This window comes from Macaca fascicularis, chromosome 14 (assembly GCF_037993035.2).
Source record: "Macaca fascicularis isolate 582-1 chromosome 14, T2T-MFA8v1.1".
NCBI classification, from domain to species: Eukaryota; Metazoa; Chordata; class Mammalia; order Primates; family Cercopithecidae; genus Macaca; species Macaca fascicularis.
Genome location: NC_088388.1, coordinates 56142657 through 56160298, shown reverse-complemented (window position 1 = coordinate 56160298; position 17642 = coordinate 56142657). Strand labels below are relative to the sequence as shown.

Genomic DNA, 17642 nt, shown 5'->3' with positions numbered 1-17642 from the left:
GCATGTGCCACCACGCCCAGCTAATTTTGTTTTAGTAGAGATGGGGTTTCACCATGTTGGCCAGCCTGATCTTGAACTCCTGACCTCAGGTGATCCGCCCACCTTGGCCTCCCAAAGTGCTGGGATTACAGGCGTGAGCCACCACGCCTGGCCAAATACGTTCTTTTAAATAGTCCATCTGTTCTGATTAGTAAAATGGGTGGAGTGATTTGGAGTTGGCGCAGATCTCCTATTTTGCAAGCACAGAAACACTACAGAGAGGCATTAACCAGGTCAAACCCTTCCTAAGATGTGAACTGAACAACAGTTAGGCGTTAGGAAGAAAATGCTGCCTGACCCTGACTTCTAAACTCCCCTTAAACCTCGTCTCTGTGTCCCTAGAACCCAAGATAGAGTATGCACGAATAAACTTTTGCGAAATGAACGAACAAACTTCCCTCGAGGTCCTTCCCTGTCTCCCCACCGCCCTCCCCGACTTGGGACTGCGCTATCATTTGAGTCCCTATCTGGGGACTTTTCGGGGTCTTCTTCGGCCTCCTCAGACAGTGACTGCGTTCCCAAGACAGGACCAGGGCTCCCTTTTTCACTGCGGGGCGCTGGGAAGAGGCGGGTAGGCTGCTCACCTAATCTCTCGGCTTTTTCCTCAAGACGGTGTCATTTGTGTAAGGTGTTGTATTCGAGCACCCAAAAAGGCCCGAACTGGTCTGGGAAACATTAGGGAGATGTGTTTATCGTCCTGGCTGACAAAGAAGGCCAGGCATTCCTGTCACCACGGGTGGCTTGACCCGCAGAACCCACGCTCCGGCTGCTGTGGGCGCGGCACCGGACCGGCGCCGGCAGCAGGGCGGGGTCTGGCGGGGGCGGGGCCTGGCGGGTCAGGTGACCGCGCGGCGGGCGGCGGACGCGGAGGCTGAGGGGCGTTCGAGGCGCGGAGGGGCTGGCTGGGCCCGAGGGGTTGGTGGGGCAGCAGGGCCGCGGCCATGGGGAGCTTGAAGGACGAGCTGCTCAAAGCTATCTGGCACGCCTTCACCGCACTCGACCAGGACCATAGCGGCAAGGTCTCCAAGTCCCAGCTCAAGGTGGGCGCCTCCTGATCCGGCCCCCGACCCGACCCTCCCCGGCGCGCTCTGTACTTCCCTTGGGTGGAAGCGGGACCTGGCGGCCTGTGACCACAGGGCGGGGCGGGCCGGAATGCGCCCGGTAGGCCCGCTTGGGGCGGAGTGGGTCTGAGACCGGGATTTGGTGTTTACTGCCTACCCCTTCCTTCGGGCCTTGCCCTTGGCTGGATGTGTTAGTTTCCGCGGGTCTCCCAGGGACTGGGAAAGGTGGAGGGCATAAGGCTGGGTTGAAGTCTGTGAGGGGCAAGTGTGGTTCCTTCTTGGCGTTGGAGAACGAGGGGCAGAAAGTGGATTCTGAGGCGTCAATGGGAAGCGAGCTTACACAACCTTCCCAGAATTTTCCTCTTACTCCAGGAGAGGAAGGGACTTGCCCAGGGTCGCTGGGCAGAACCTTCTGCAGCCCACAGCCTCACACCAGCACTGTCCTCTAAACGGCTAGCTGCCCCGGAGGCTCCCGGGCAGTCCGGAGACGGCAGAAATGCCCCGAAGCCCGGCCTCCAGCGTCTTCCTCCTTTGGGAGACTTTTTGACTTGAGAAGACCTCCCGCCCAGCGTCTTTAGGTTTGGAACTAGTGGACCGGGTGTGCTGTGTCCCACAGGGACCTTAGTTCCGGGTGAGGAGGGCTGATCTTTCTGGCACCCTGCAAAAGCGACTGCTTTTTCAGAGTCGTTATTGTGACTGCCAGAGACCCCAGAGTATAGGGTATAAATAAAGGGATGCTTGTAAATTGAGTAACCCCAAGCAGGGAAATTGGCACTCAGCCAGGAGAAATTGGCAGCTGCTTCAAAGTATAAAATATAGAAACAGACAAGAAGAGCTATTCATAGGCATTTAAAAATATACACATTTTAGATACGAATGTCCGGTTTTCTTAGTCCCTTCTGGGAATAAATTCTGAAGATTGGGTTTGTTTTGTATATTTTTGTACAGTAATCAGGTTCTTGTGAGTAGTGGCTTTTATGCCAGTAGGATTAGCATTCTCCTTGTCTTCCTTTTGCCTCTCCTCTCTTTTTCTCACTGATAGAATCATAGTCTGGAAGGGTCCATGGAGATCATCCACGTAATTTTTATTTTACTTTATTTTTAAAAATTAACATACAGTAAAATTGACTTTTGGTGTACAGTTCTATGAATTTCAACATATGTATAGATTCATATAACTGTCACCACAACCATGGCTTCCACAGTTCCATCATCCTAAAAAACTCCGTGATGTTGCCCTACTTCCATCTCAACTGTTGGCAGCCATTGATCTTTTCTAATTGCTATAGTTTTACCGTTTCCAAAGTGCCATGTAAATGGAGTCGTATAGTTTGTAACTGTTGAAACTGATTTCTTTTACCCAGCATAATGCCTTAGAGATTAATCCATTTTGTTGTGTGTACCAATAATTTTTTAAATTGCTAAGTAATATTCTGTTGCATGGATGTATGGTAGTTTTTAGCCATGCATCCTTGAGAATTTGTGTAATTTCCAGTTTAGGGGAGTTATGAGTAGGTCTACATTTTACTTTTATTTTTACTTTTAACTTACCTATGCCATTTTATTTAAAGTAAGTTTTTAATAAATAGATGTAGCTGTGTCTTTTTTTTTATTCTTTCTGACAATCTGTGTCTTTTAATTGGCATCTTTAGGCCATTTACATTTAATGTAATTATTGATATGGTTTGATTTAGGGCTACCATTTTATTATAATTTGATTTCTGTTTTTTTTTCCTCTACTTTTCTTCCATCTTTGGGATTATTTGAATATGCTTCAGTTTTTTTTTTTTTTCTCTTTTGGAGACACAGTCTGCCTCTGTTTCCCAGGCTGGAGTGCAGTGGTGCGATCTCAGCTCACTGCAACCTCTGCCTCCTAGGTTCCAGAGATTCTGGTGCCTCAGCCTACCAAGTAGCTGGGATTACAGGTGTGCGTCACCACGCCTAGCTAATTTTTATATTTTTAGTAGAAACGGGGTTTCACCATGTTAGCCAGGCTAGTCTTGAACTCCTGAGCTCAGGTGATCTGCCCTCCTTGGTTTCATAAAGTGCTGGGATTGCAAGTGTGACCGACTGTGCCTGGCCAATATTCCATTTTAATAGTGAGTTTTTTACTATATTTCTTCGTGTAGGTTTTTTTAGTACTTGCTCTAGGAGTTAGAATATCCATCCCTAACTTTTCATAGTGTACTTAGAGTTAATATTTTGCCACTTTAAGGAGAATGTAGAAAACTTATCACCATATAGGTCCCTTTACCCTCACTACTTTATGTTGTAATTGTCATATTTATTAATCTACATACATTGAAATCCCCATCAGAAAATATTAAATTTTTTGCTTTCAACCATCATTTCTCTTTTAAAGATCTTAGGAGAAGGAAAGTTTGTTCTTTTTTTCCAGATATTCCCAAATAACCTCTTAATTTTTTTTTTTTTTTTCTGTGCGGGAGTCGCACTCTGTCACCCAGGCTAGAGTGCAGTGGTGGGATCTCAGCTCACTGCAACCTCTGCCTCCCGGGTTCAGGCGATTCTCCTGCCTCAGCCTCCCGAGTAGCTGGGACTACAGGCACATGCCACCAAGCCTGGCTAATTTTTGTATTTTTAGGAACGATGGGGTTTCACCATATTTGCCAGGCTGGTCTCAAACTCCTGACCTCGTGATCTGCCCGCTTTGGACCCCCAAAGTGCTGGGACTACAGGTGCCCACTGCCATGCCTAATTTTTTTTTTTTTGTATTTTAGTAGAGATGGGGTTTCACCATATTGCCCAGGCTGGTCTCGAACTCCTGAGCTCAGGCAGCCTGCCCAACTCGGCCTTCCAAAGTGCTGGGATTATAGGCGTGAGCCACCATGATGATATGTTTAGTGATTTGTCCAGAGTCACAGTTGTAAGTAGTAGCTAAATCTAGAACCAAGATTTTCACACGTGTGTGTGTGTGTCAGAGAGAGAGACAGGGTCTCGCTGTGTCACCCAGGCTGGAATGCCGTTGCGCTATCTCGGCTCAAGTGATCCTCCAGCCTCCACCTCCCAAGTAGCTGGGCTCACAGGCATAAGCCACTATGCTCAGTTCATTTTTGTATTTTTTTGTAGAGATAGGGTTTTGTCGTGTTGCCCAGGCTGGTGTTGAACTCCTGAGCTCAAAGATATCCACCCGCCTCGGCCTCCTAAAGTGCTAGGATTCAGATATGAGCCACCTTGTCCAGCCAACTCTTTATAATTCTTTTTTCTTTTTTTTTTTGAGACAAGGTCTTTTTGTTGCCCAGGCTGGAGTGTGGTGGCGTGATCATGGCTCAATGCAGCCTCAACCTCCTGGGCTCAAGCAGTCCTCCCACTTCAGACTGCCGAGTAGCTGGAACTACAGGCACAGGCCACTATGCCCAGCTAATGTTTGTACTTTTTGTAGAGATGGGGTTTCGCCATTTGCCCAGGCTGGTCTTGAATTCCTGAGCTCAGACGATCTGCCTGCCTTAGCCTCTCAAAATGCTGGGATTACGGGCACGGGCCACTGTACCCAGCCTGTTTTCACACTTTATTACTATTACTGTTTTATTTATTTTTTTGAGATGGAGTGTGGCTCTATCACCCGGGCTGGAATGCAGTGGTGTGATCTTGGCTCACTGCAACCTCCGCTTCCTCGGTTCAAGCGATTCTCCTGCCTCAGCCTCCCAAATAGCTGGGATTACAGGTGCCCACTACCACACCTGGCTAATTTTTGTATTTTTAGGAGAGATGGGGTTTCACCATGTTGACTGGGCTGATCTTGAACTACTGACCTCAGGTGATTCACCCGCCTCAGCCTCTCAAAAGTGTTGGGATTACAGGCGTGAGCCACCATGCTTGGCCTATTTTCACACTTCAAAGCCAATGGTTTCGTCATTTTCTTCTCTTCCAGTTGATGGCATAAATGAGATTTTTTTGGATTACTTTGATTATATTTTATTCACAATTGTCTTTATGGCTGCTTATAGGAAAAGCGTCTTGGCAGAAAGTGATAAATACCAGTTCATAGGTTTCACCCACAGTACGTTGATAGTGCAACTGCGCAGTTGTATTTTGTGTCTCTCTTGTCTGTGTGAGACTTTGGGATTGGTTCAGTTCTGTTCATCTTGCCAGTGTTTGTAGAATTGAAAATATGTAAACATTTTTATTTAGGTCTCCTTTTGTGTTTGACCCTAGTTCTGTGTTCTGTTGGCTGGGAGTAGAGTTTTTGCCTTTATTTGTTGATTGATTCATTCATTCATACAGTAACCTTCTGTAAGTCTACTATGTGTAAGGTACCATGCTCATTTAATAATAAGGTTAGTATTTTTAGGCTCTTAAGATTATCTCCTTGGAGGAAATGTCAAATAATTGATTTATTAAGCAGCAGACTAATAATTATATATCCAAAATGATGGTTAAAATGTATTGCTTTGGAAAGCTATGTGGGTATTCTAAAAAATATTTTTGATACTTGCCTTTTTGAGTTATCTTCACAACTTTTGAGACAGAGAATGGATATATTCACGAGATAAGGGATATGGTGGTGAAAGGCAGAGAAAAAAGAAATATGAATCTTTGCCTTCAAAGAGTTTAAATTTTGGTAGGTAAATTAAAAGACTAAACGACCATTAAAGAAGGCACTCTCTCTCTCCCCAGATGGAGACTGTATTACTCAGACAATTACTGATCCTTAAAAAACATAAAGTCTGGTGGTAAAGAAAAGAAACGGAAATATTGGGTAGAAGATACTGAGTGTGACAGAAGATATGGGGCCATGAGATTTTAAAGGAAGAGGTGATTTCTTCTCACTGGTGTGATTGCTTTATGAAAAAAGCTTCTTTGAAATGAACTCTGAAGGAAGTTAGGATGTGATTATGTAGGAATGGGGGAAGATTAAGCCCGTTCTATTAATTAATTACTTAGTTTTTTGAGACGGAGTCTTGCTCTGTTGACCAGGGTAGAGTACAGTGGCAACCTCCATCTCCCTGGTTCAAGCGATTCTTCTGCTTCAGCTTCCCGAGTAGCTTGGACTACAGGTGTGCACCACCATGTCTAGCTAATTTTTGTATTTTTAGTGGAGACAGAGTTTCACCATGTTGGCCAGGCTGGTCTCAAACTCCTGACCTCAAGTGATCCACCTGCCTCGGTCTCCCAAAGTGCTGGGATTACAGGCATGAGTGACCACGCCTGGCCTAATTTATTTATTTAATGGATATTTATTGATTGCTGTTATCCCTAGGGGACACTGAACTACTGCAAGAGACGGGAATGAATCAGGTATTTAAGGGGACTTCTGTGTAACTTATTTTGATTGTAGTTAGAACATACACATGTGTGTTCCTATGTGTGTATGAGAGAGAATTATTGCTGGTGATAAAGCTATAGAAATAGATTGGGGTTAATGCATAGAAAGCTTTGATTGCCAGACAAATTAGGTAGATGCCAGGGGCCCCCCAGGTTTTCAGAGGATGAGGAGTTGTGATCAGAATTGCACTTTAGAAAGTTACTTGCCAGGCGCGGTGGCTCACACCTGTAATCCCAGCACTTTTGGAGGCTGAGGTGAGTGGATCACCTGAGGTCAGGAGTTTCAAGACCAGTGTGGCCAATGTGGCGAAACCCTGTCTCTACTAAAAATATAAAAATTAGCTGGGTGTGGTGGCACACACCTGTAGTCCCAGCTACTTGGGAGCTGAGGCAGGAGAATCGCTTGAACCTGGGAGGCAGAGGTTGCAGTGAGCCGATATTGCACCACTGTACTCCAGCTTGGGTGACATAGCAGAAGTGCTGGCTAGAGTGAATTGGGAAGATAAGAGAAACCATTGCAATAGCCCCGATAAGAGGTAATAGGGACTAGAGACAGTGAAGGTGGACAAGAGGGAAATGGTGGGTCAAGGTATGAGCCTTGACCCATGATCCCATGATTGGGTGGGAGGAGGACGGGAAAGGACAGATTCAGAAATGTCTCAAATGTCAACTGCAGTTGACCAAATATATAGTAGTGGTTTTTATTTTTTTTAATAATGGTTTTTAATAGAAGTGGGTTTTAATAGAAATGGAAAAGCCATGAGAAGGAGCTGTTTATGCAATGATACAGTTTTGAACATGAAAACTTTTGTTTGTTTATTTGTTTTTTTGAGGTCCTTGATGGGTGTATGTTCAGCTGGAGATGATACTCCTGGGAAGTGTGGGGTTGTCAGTAAGGAATTTGGTAGTTGAAGCTTGGAAAAAGAGGAGAAGAGAACCATCGACAGTCTTGGGGAATGGCTATAGTAGATGGTGAGAGGAACAAGAAAACCAGAGGACCAGAAATCAGAGATAAGAACCCCTTTGGGGCAATGTTGGAGCTGAGGAAGAAGAGTTTTAAGGAAAACATGGTCTCATACCTTTGAAAGTTAATTTTGTTTTGTATATATATACACATATATATATAGGAGACTGTAAAGTAATCAGGTTGGTTCTTCCTTTCCATGTGTCATAAACTTCATATTTCTTCTCTAAAGAGAAGTTATGAAAAGCTTGGAATATTGACATCATCTTTGGAATAAATATATTTTTTACTTATTTTAAAATTATTTATTTATTTTGAGACAGGGTAACACTCTGTCACTCAGGCTGGAGTGCAGTGGCATGATCATAGCTCACCATACCCATGACCTCCATGCTGAAGCGATCCTCCCACCTCAGCCTCCTGAGTAGCTGGGATTACAGGTGTATGCCACCACACCTGGCAAATTTTTTTGTTTGTTTGTTTTGTTTTTTGTAGAGACAGGGTCTCACTTTGCTGCTTAGACTGGTCTTAAACTCCTGGGCTTGAGCAATCCGTCCATCCACCTATAAGTGTTAGGGTTACAGATATGAGCCCCCACATCCAGCCTGTATTTTTCATTTTTAAGAAGATTACTTTGTAGAATGGTATTCATTGAAATAAATGTGCTTGAGTCAATGCTATAATTGGTAAATATTGGCCTTGAGGGCCTCCAGTGTAGTACAGACAAAGCTTATTTATATACTGAATTTTTAACAAATAGCATATTATTAAGTAAAAGAAAAATTATCCAAATAAAATTTGAAGCAAAATCTGTAGAAAAATTAACAATGTAATTAGATATCATTTTAATATTATGTCAGTGGAAACAACACGCAAACTGTTTTTTTCTCTGCTCTCACACCACAATAACAATCAACACAGAAGATTTCTGGTGACCAAATGTGTGGAGGTTTCTCCCCACACACCAAGTAAGCAATCAGTTCTGCAGTGGACACCAGTTGGGTATCCTCCAGTTCAATTCCAACACTATCTAGCTGGAGACAGTGTCAGATACCACAGAGTGTCAGATCCCACAGATTGAGGGCTCAGTCCCACAAGACTGTCCCCTTCCTTCCTACCAGTTGCAAATCTGGGCTTCTGGAACTTCTGATGGACCAGCTTCGAGTTGGGGTCTTCGTGACCCTGTCTTTGGGTTCAGTTACTTTGCTAGAGTGGCTCATAGAACTCAGGGCGACATGTTTATTGATTTATTACAGAAGATATTTTAAAGGATACAAATAGACAGATGAAGAGAGACACAGGGTGAGGAACCTCTCATGGAGTTTGGGTGCACTGCCCTCCTGGTACATGAATGAGTTCTCATTAACCTTCCTTTAAGTCTCCACATGTTCAGCTCTCTGGGAGCTCCTCAGACCCTGTCCTCTTGGGTCTCTTATGGAGACTTTATTGGATAGTCGTGATTAAAGTACAGACAACCATGTAGGAATGTGATTAGACAAAAAGGGTATGATCTAATATTAATAGACTGAGTGGGAAAGTCCAGCAAGGATTGTCTGTTCAAATTCTTCTTGGTCTGTCTGTGCAGCCTTCCTTCCACAAGGGTGTGGGGGAGGACCCCTTCTGAAATGAAGGTCTTGTGGCCTACAATTAGACAAGGAAGGTCAGAGAATTTCTTTATGACCAGCTCCAAGATAGAAGGATTGGGGGAGATGAGATTATATTTTTAGTTTCTACGGCCTGCCTTGGGGAGAAAAAGGAGCAGGCGAAGAAAGGACAGAAGGTTAGAGAGAGAGAGAGATCTATTTTTTTTTCCTTCCTTCCTTCCTTCCTTCCTTCCTTCCTTCCTTCCTTCCTTCCTTCCTTCCTTCCTTCCTTCCTCCCTTCCTCCCTTCCTCCCTTCCTCCCTTCCTCCCTTCCTCCCTTCCTCCCTTCCTTCCTGCGATTCTCCTACCTCAGCCTCCCAAGTAGCTGGGATTACAGGTGTACACCACCATATCCAGCTAAGTTTTGTATTTTTTAGTAGAGACCGAGTTTCACCACATTGGCCAGGCTGGTCTCAAACTCCTGACCTCAAGTGATCCGCCCGCCTTGGCCTCCCAAAGTGCTGGGATTACAGGTGTGAGCCACCATGCCCGGCTGAGATTCTGTTTTCTGAGACCTGCTTCTGAGGCCTAAAGTACCCCAACATTATAACAAGGGCTATGGCATTATGAGCCAGGGACCATGGATGAAAACCTATGTATATTTCTCTCTATATATCTCTTGTCTCATAATATCACATGTTGCAAACATAGACTTTTGTCAGACTTATCAATAAAATTGAACTATAGAACACAGATTTAAACCCTTGGGAAGCTGGGTGCAGTGGCTCATGACTATAATCCCAGAACTTCGGGAAGCTGAGGCAGGAGGATTACTTGAAGCCAGGAGTTTGGAAACCACCTGGAAAATATAGTGAGACTTTGTCTCTACAAAAAATTAAAAAATTAGCTGGACATGGTGGTGGGCACTTGTGGTCCCAGCTACTTGGGAAGAGGAGGTTTCAGTGAGCTGAGATAGTGCCACTATATTGCAGCCTGGGTGACAGAGCAAGACTTTGTCTCAAAAATAAATAAATAGGTCAGGCGCGGTGGCTCACACCTGTAATCCCAGCACTTTGGGAGGCCGAGGTGGGCAGGTCATGAGGTCAGGAGATCGAGACCATCTTGGCTAACACGGTGAAACCCCGTCTATACCAAAAATAAAAAAAAGAAATTAGCTGGGTGTTGTGGCGGGCGCATGTAGTCCTAGCTACTCAGGAGGCTGAGGCAGGAGAATGGCATGAACCCGGGAGGCGGAGCTTGCAGTGAGCCGAGATACTGCCACTGCACTCCAGCCTGGGTGACAGAGCAAGATTCCGTCTCAAAAAAAAAAAAAATTTGAAATAAAAAAAATAGAAGCCACTCCTAGTCCGGGTGTAGTGGCTCATGCCTGTAATACTAGCACTTTTGGAGGTTGAGGCGAGTGGATCACTTGAGCCCAGGAGTTTGAGATCAGCCTGTGCAACATAGTAAGACCCTATCTCTACAATAAACTAATAGAGTTAGAGAGGTATGGTGGCACATGCCTGTAGTCCAAGCTCCTTCTGTAGCTGAGACAGGAGATGGCCTGAGCTCAGGAGATGGAGGCTGGAGTGAGCTCTGATCCTGCCACTGCACTCCAGCCTGGAAAACAGAGTGAGACTCTGTATCCAAAGAAAAAGAAAGAAAGAAACAGAGAGAGAGAGAGAGAGAGAGAGAGAGAGAGAGAGAGAGAGAGAGAGAGAGACAGGGAGGGAGGGAGAAGAGGGAGGAGGGAGGGAGGGAAAGGGAGAAAGAAAGACCTCTTATGACTTACATAAACTACAATAGAAACAGATGTTTGCTGGTTGTCTAGTCACAGTAATGTTTTCTTGTTAAAACAACTTTTATATTTTATATATTTTACATATATTTATAGCCATAAATAAGGTCATTGCAGGTCAGTAGGTTTTCTCAAATCTTTAAGCCCTCCTCCACACACCACCCTCCTCCCCAAAAAGGAAACCACTTCTGTCTGCTTCCCTTTACTTACCTTGATTTTTTTTCTCCTTCCTTCTCCCACATTCCCTGTAATCTCATTGGGTATCTTCCTGGCAATCTGTGCACCTTCTACAGGGGAGCTCTGTCTCTCTGGCTCCAGTTGTAAGTTTTCTGGCTTAGTTGTAAGCCAGTCTGGCTCCAGTTGTAAGTTTCTGGAGTTGAGGGTACGCAGGCCTTCTTCCCTACACTCATCCTGTGCAGGCACCGTCATAGAAGTCATCAGCTCTGTTAACTTAATTTGCAATTGGATTGTTAAAAGACAACTGATTGTCATGTTGATTTGGTATTACTTTGTTTTTCAGGCGGAACTACCGAGCAACACTAAGTGATTGTTTTGAGCTTTTTCTTAAGCAAAGATTTACTTGCTTTTCAGCAGCTGAAGTAGATAGCAATAAGCTAATAGTGGGGAAACAGTATTCCAGAAACACATTTTCTACTTGCTTTTAAACTTGTATTCATGAATAGTCCTTTCTTAGAACAAACCGTGTAGTTTAAGACTATATTATTTGTTTTGATTGCAATTTTAGTATATTCTGTGATAACTGATGGGAGACTGAAAACTGTATTGAGAGAGAAGGAAACTTTTCTTTATATCTATAGGAAGGTGCATATAGGTAGCTGAGTAAATGTAGTTTAATTGAATGTTAGACTTTTTTTTCCACCATTGTTTCCCCTTGGTTTGGTTTTGGTGCTCTTCTTTTGTTTGTACAGGCTGTCCCTTGGTATCCGTGGGGGATTGGTTCCAGGACTCCCTGCAGATACCAAAATCCTAGGACGCTGAAGACTCTTATATAAAATGGCATAGTATTTGCATATAACCTAATCTTTCTTTATATTTTTAATTATCTCTAGATTAATTATAATACCTAATGCAATATAAATGCTATGTAAATAGTTGTTAAGTTACATTGTTTATGGAATAATAACAGGAAGAAAAGTTTGCCCATGTTAAGTACAGATGCAGTTTTTAAGGGGAATGTTTTCAGTCCACACTTGCTTGAATCCACAGATACAGAACCCAGGAATACGGAGGGCCAACTGTATTTCTTCTTCTTCTTCTTCTTTTTTTTAATGAGAGCTATTCGTATATGAATTCTATACTCTCTGATAATAATAAACCTTTTTAATGTGGCACCTGAAACAGAGATTGTTACTTTTAAATTATGGTATAAATTTTCAGAAGTCATAATGGAAATAGGAATAGGGCATCTTATTTGAAGTAGAAGCAATAATTGTTTCTCCTCTACTGGTGCTAAAAATTTTTTAAAAACTTTTTAAGAAATTTCAGTGGTCTTGCTGAAAGATGCTAAATCTCCAATGTTACTTAGAAATACAGTACATGTAATTCTAATAAAATAAGAGGTTATTATTTAAACAGGTATATTAAAAAGAAACTTTTTGAATATCTCATATAGACACATATAAAAGTTATAAAATTCTAAAGGGTATTTACAAAAGTGAAAAGTAAGTTTTCCTTAACCCTTGGCCCACATTAGTCCCCTGTTCTGGAGGTAACCATTATTTCTAACTTCTTCTGTTCCGAGATCAAAATGAAGCTTAAAATTAATATCCTTATTTAGTAAATGTTTTCCTCTTAAATATAGCAGAATCTAGTGATATTTTTTGCAACCTCTGTTATAGCTTTACTTTGCAATTATGGTTGCAGGGTGAATTACATGTCAGTGCTGGAAATGTCTCGAAATGAACTCATTGGCTGTGAATTTTTATCCTGTTGTTTTTAGAAATAGAGCTTTTAAAAAATTTGTTGTAGCTTTTTGAAATAAAAGAATTTACAACTCTGGTATAGATCTAAATGAAAAAATTTTGACGAACAACATGGGTAGTTTAAATCTTTATTATTTTCTCAGTGATAGATTTTCAACTAAAATCTCTTTTTTAGTTTTTTTTTAATATTTTGCCTCACAGTTGGTTTAGATATCTTATGAATCATACCATATTTTCTGTTCCCATGTCGACATTTAGCCTCAAAAAATTTTAACCTTGCTAGTTACAAAGGTAATTCAGCCAGGCCATTGGTAAGTTGAAAATATAAAGGAAGCAAATTATGAGACAGGGTTTTTATTTGTGGAACACAATATACAAATGTAGTTAATTCTTTTGTGAACTTGGCATGTATAGTATTCCCTCCCTAATCTTTTGTATTATGTTTCTGTTAATCTCTATGGTAAAAGGTTCTCTTGAGGAACAACAACAATCAATTTTTAAAATGGGGTTGGGGATCAGAGTCTTGAGTGAGCCTATTAAAGTGCTGGGATTACAGGCGTGAGCCACTGCACCCAGCCTAAAGTCTTTGTAAATATTTTTTGTGTAGATATCACCAAAATAAAATAGTAAAGACGACTCTCTAAATAAAGAGAAAATTAGACATTTAGAAATCTTAAAATAGGATAATGAATGTTGGATTATTTCTGGTTTCTATTCCTTACTTGTTAGAAACTTTTCAGTGAGATAACTTGGACATTTTTGTGGTTTTTTTTTTTTTTTGAAATACATGTACTTTTATTGAAAATAGCATGTAAACGGTGAGGTGCTTTTTTTTTTTGGTATTTGACCTTCAATCTTAATATTAAGTCAGTACATTTCTGATCTTATGACTCAGAGTTCTAAACCTCTCTGATCCCCATTTTGTATTTCCTTTGGGGTCTCATCACGGTCCCAGAGGTACATAGTAACAAAGCTAGAGACAGAAGAGGCTTTGGGCAACCTTCTCCCATGTACTCAGCATGCCATCACTCAATAGATATTTCTCATTCTTTCCCACCATGAGGGTTATAGAGCCTTAGTCCCGTCAGTGGTGATTATTGATTATTAGCACATTAGCACTCTCACTCGCTTCCTTAGTCCCTTTTAGGCATGTCCTTGTTCCCCTCCCACAACGCAAGCCTAAGGTAGATCCTTGTCTCAGCTTCCTTTTTCTTCCCCAAGGCTGCATTTCATAAAACTATTTTTCCTGCTCTACCTTCTGCTTTATTTCCTTCTTCTCATCCCACCTTCGTGTTCCTTTTTTTAAACTCAAAATCTGTGTCAAAAACTGTAGTTTTCAGCAGTTGAGGGAGAGATATTTAAATGGAAATCTGTATGTATACTTGAATTTCATATAAGGAGATCTTGCGGTTAAGGAGAGATTTCTGCAATATTAGAAAAACTAATTTTTTGATCTTAAGACTCTTCTGTTTTCTATACCTTTTGCTTCTCCCTATACCTGTAAAGGAATAATTAGCTTTACAACATTTGATTTGAAGGAGGAGAATGGTATTATGTGGGTATGGTGTATCAGCTGGAAGTGACATTAGTTAGGATGAAAGTTGTTCTGGTCATATGGACAGTGTTGGAAGGTATTACATTCCACTGGATAGACAGCTGTGGGAGGATGGGGCACTGTCTGCCTTGGCAGGCAGCACATACCCATCCATTCTTTCAGTTCCTAGGATAATGGATACTCAGCTAGCTGGCTGTTACCCTGAAATTTAGCCTTCTAACTGAACCTTGTAGCTTGATGAGCAACTGACTCCAGTCTCAGTGATCGTCTTCAGTGATGATTTGAGAAACACTGTTAGGTAATAGGACACCAGACGATTAGTAGATCAGACTACATTGGAATTCTGAGGTCCTTTACCTGCGTGACTTTGGGAAGCTTACTTTGCTTTTTATTGTTTTTATTTTTATTTATTTATTTTTGAGATGGAGTCTTGCTCTGTTGCCCAGGCTGGAGTGCAGTGGCGCGATCTTGGCTCACTGAAAGCTCTGCCTCCCAGGTTCACGCCATTCTTCTGCCTCAGCCTCCCGAGTGGCTGGGACGTAGGTGGCTGCCACCACGCACGGCTAATTTTTTTGTATTTTTAGTAGAGACGGGGTTTCACCATGTTAGCCAGGATGGTCTTGATCTCCTGACCTCGTGATCTGCCCTCCTTGGCCTCCCAAAGTGCTGGGATTACAGGTGTGCGCCACTGCACCTGGCCTGCTTTTTATATTTTAAGATTATAATAGAGCTCACAACCTTTATATGTGACAGCAGAAATTCTGTCTTATTTTCTACCAAACACTGATGTTGAAGAAAATTAATGTATAAAACATTATATGAGTTTGAAGGTTTCAGTCTACTGAACACTTTTTGTTAGGCACCCTGGGGAAGAAAAAAACATGCAGCCTTGTCCCTTATGTTCAGGATTGTGTGATGTAGTCAAGAAGACAATACATGAAATGACCACAATGATGCAATATATAAGCAAGTTCTAGAAAGTGTAGAAGATGACCCCTGTAAGCTGTGTCATCCAGTGTTAGCCAATAGCCACGTTTGGCTGTTGATTGCTTGACAAGTCGTGAGCCTGAGTTGAAATGTACTTTAAGTATAAAATATGCATTGGATTTCAAAGACTTAGTACCAGAACAAGAGTAACATCTCGTTATTTATTTATTTATTTGAGATGGAGTTTTGCTGTTGTTGCCCAGGCTGGAGTACAATGGCACGATCTTGGATCACTTCAACCTCCGCCTCCTGAGTCCAAGTGATTGTCCTGCCTCAGCCTCCAGAATAACTGGGATTACACGTGCCCGCCACCTTGCCTGGATAATTTTTGTGTTTTCAGTAGAGACAGGGTTTCACCATGTTGGCCAGGCTGGTCTCGAACCCTGACCTCAGGTGATCCACCCGTCTTGGCCTCCCAAAGTGCTGGGATTGCAGGCATGATTTTTAAAAATACTGATTACATGTTTAAATTACAATATTTTGGATATAGTATTTAAGTTAATATTGCCTATTCCCTTTTACTTTTTTTTAAATGTGGCTTTAAACATTCTAAACTTCATATGTGGTTTGCAGTATATTTCCATTGGCCAGAACTGCTGTAGAAGTTCAGGGCAAATAGTGAAAAGGATATAGACAGTTGCAGACAGTTTCATGAAGGAGATAGAACTTCAGCTATTTCTTGAGGGAATGGTGAATGTTGAGGGTGATCTGGCTGTGACATCTGTCACCCCATTGATCACCAGGGTTGATTTCACTGATCTGACTGGCTAGGTGGTTGTCCCCTTCCTCCCTCACCACTCCATGTGCATCCCTCCCAGTGCTGTGTGCTCAAAGAGAATGACCATCCTCGATAGAGGAGGACCGGTCTTTGGTCAAGGGTATATGAGTAGCCGTGCTCCCCTGCTAAAACCTCCAGACAAGCTCTCAAGGTCTTGAGAGAATGGAGCAAATCTTGTCCAGTATAATTGCAGAAAGGTGACAAATATGGTGGTAGCACTGTAAATTAAGAGCAAGAGCCTCAACTTGGAGTATTTGAGCAGAAAGGAAATACTGTGAGTGGAGTGGAAGGTTTGTTTTGATGCATAATGGAGAATTAGGATTTAAAGAGAGATGGGGCTACATTTTAGATGTCATTGAATGTTTTTGCACAGAATAGATAGCTAATGTATGTTTATTGAGTGACAGTCTGTTAGAATTAGTTCAGAATTGACCCTGTAAAGAGGGTAAGTCATTTAAAGTTTTTAGGTAGATAAATGGCAGAGATACGGTTTTAAAATTATTCTGATGATGTGGGTGTGATGATTAAAGATGAGAGGCTGGAGATTGGGGGACTTGTTAGTGGGGTGTTATGAAGTCTGGGTAAGTTGGTGAGTATGGGACAGGAGTGGTGGCTATGGAAATTAAAACAGATATGTACCCTCCCCTTATAGAGCTTAAAATCTTGTGAGTGATACAGATGAGCAAACTGGCAACTCAAATACAGTGAGATACAGAAGGCAGAATGCAGAGGAAGGGAACCTGTTTAGCTTGGGGTAAGGACATGAGGAGTTAGCTCAGAGAATGCTTCCTAGAGGAGGAGACATTTGTCACTAACTTGAAAAGGATGTGTGAAATTCCTCTGTAAGAATACTATGATGAAAGATTCAGAAAGTAAAACCTTTAGAGGAACATGAAAAGTGTTAAGAGAGAACGGAGTTGGGGAGTAAGGAGAGTTACCTGTACTCCATTACTTGTGTGGTCATGGGAAGTCACTTCTCTTTGCTGAGCTTTAGTTTCCTCATTTTAAAATGTAGGGTAGCAGACACACTCTTTGAGGTTTAGCCTTCTAACTAAACCTTGTAGCTTGATGTGTTTACCATGGTTATATCCTGAGGAGTGGTTGCTCTTTGTCAGGGCCTGAGAGGGGAGAATGGGACCTTGTACTGGGAGGTGAGGGGAGGAGCCTTGTTTCCCCAGCCTCACACTCTCTGCTTGGTTAGTCTGAAGGTGACAGAGCCGCTCATGCAGTAGAGACAGGAGTTGGCATTGGCTGGGGCTGAAATAGATCCAGAAGGTGGACAAACTATATGAAAAAGAGATATAAGAAGAGACCATAGTTTTATTAAGGCAATGGTGATACCAAAGTTAGAATCAGGGTTCAAACCTATTTTGGGGAGAAAGGTGATGAGATCTCATTTGGATCTTTTGGACGAGAGGCAGATTTAGAATAGAAATCTCTAGTATTGTTTAGTGATATAAACCAGAGCTTATTGGAGAGGTCAAGAGCAGAAAGAGATCTGTGAATCATTTGGATAGAGATGACTTAAGGTTGTCAGAATGAAAGCATTTTCCTTTTTTCTTTTTATAAATTTTTAAATTTATAAAATATAAAATTTAAAAAAATTTAATTAAGTCTTTTGATTCATAAATACAGAATTGTCTTTTTATTT

At 42.1% G+C, this 17642-nt stretch overlaps 1 protein-coding gene across 7 annotated transcripts in view; it reads left to right on the top strand.

Moving 5' to 3' along the window:
* The first annotated feature begins 877 nt into the window (after positions 1–877).
* SWAP70 (switching B cell complex subunit SWAP70) overlaps positions 878–17642 on the top strand; it is an 83674-nt gene continuing 66909 nt past the window's right edge. For all 7 annotated transcript variants that reach the window (XM_074014365.1, XM_065529549.2, XM_005578642.5 and 4 more), the window contains exon 1: positions 878–1079. In XM_074014365.1, the coding sequence (XP_073870466.1) occupies positions 981–1079 (99 nt within the window). In that variant the 5' untranslated portion in view covers positions 878–980. The remainder of the gene's footprint in view (positions 1080–17642) is intronic.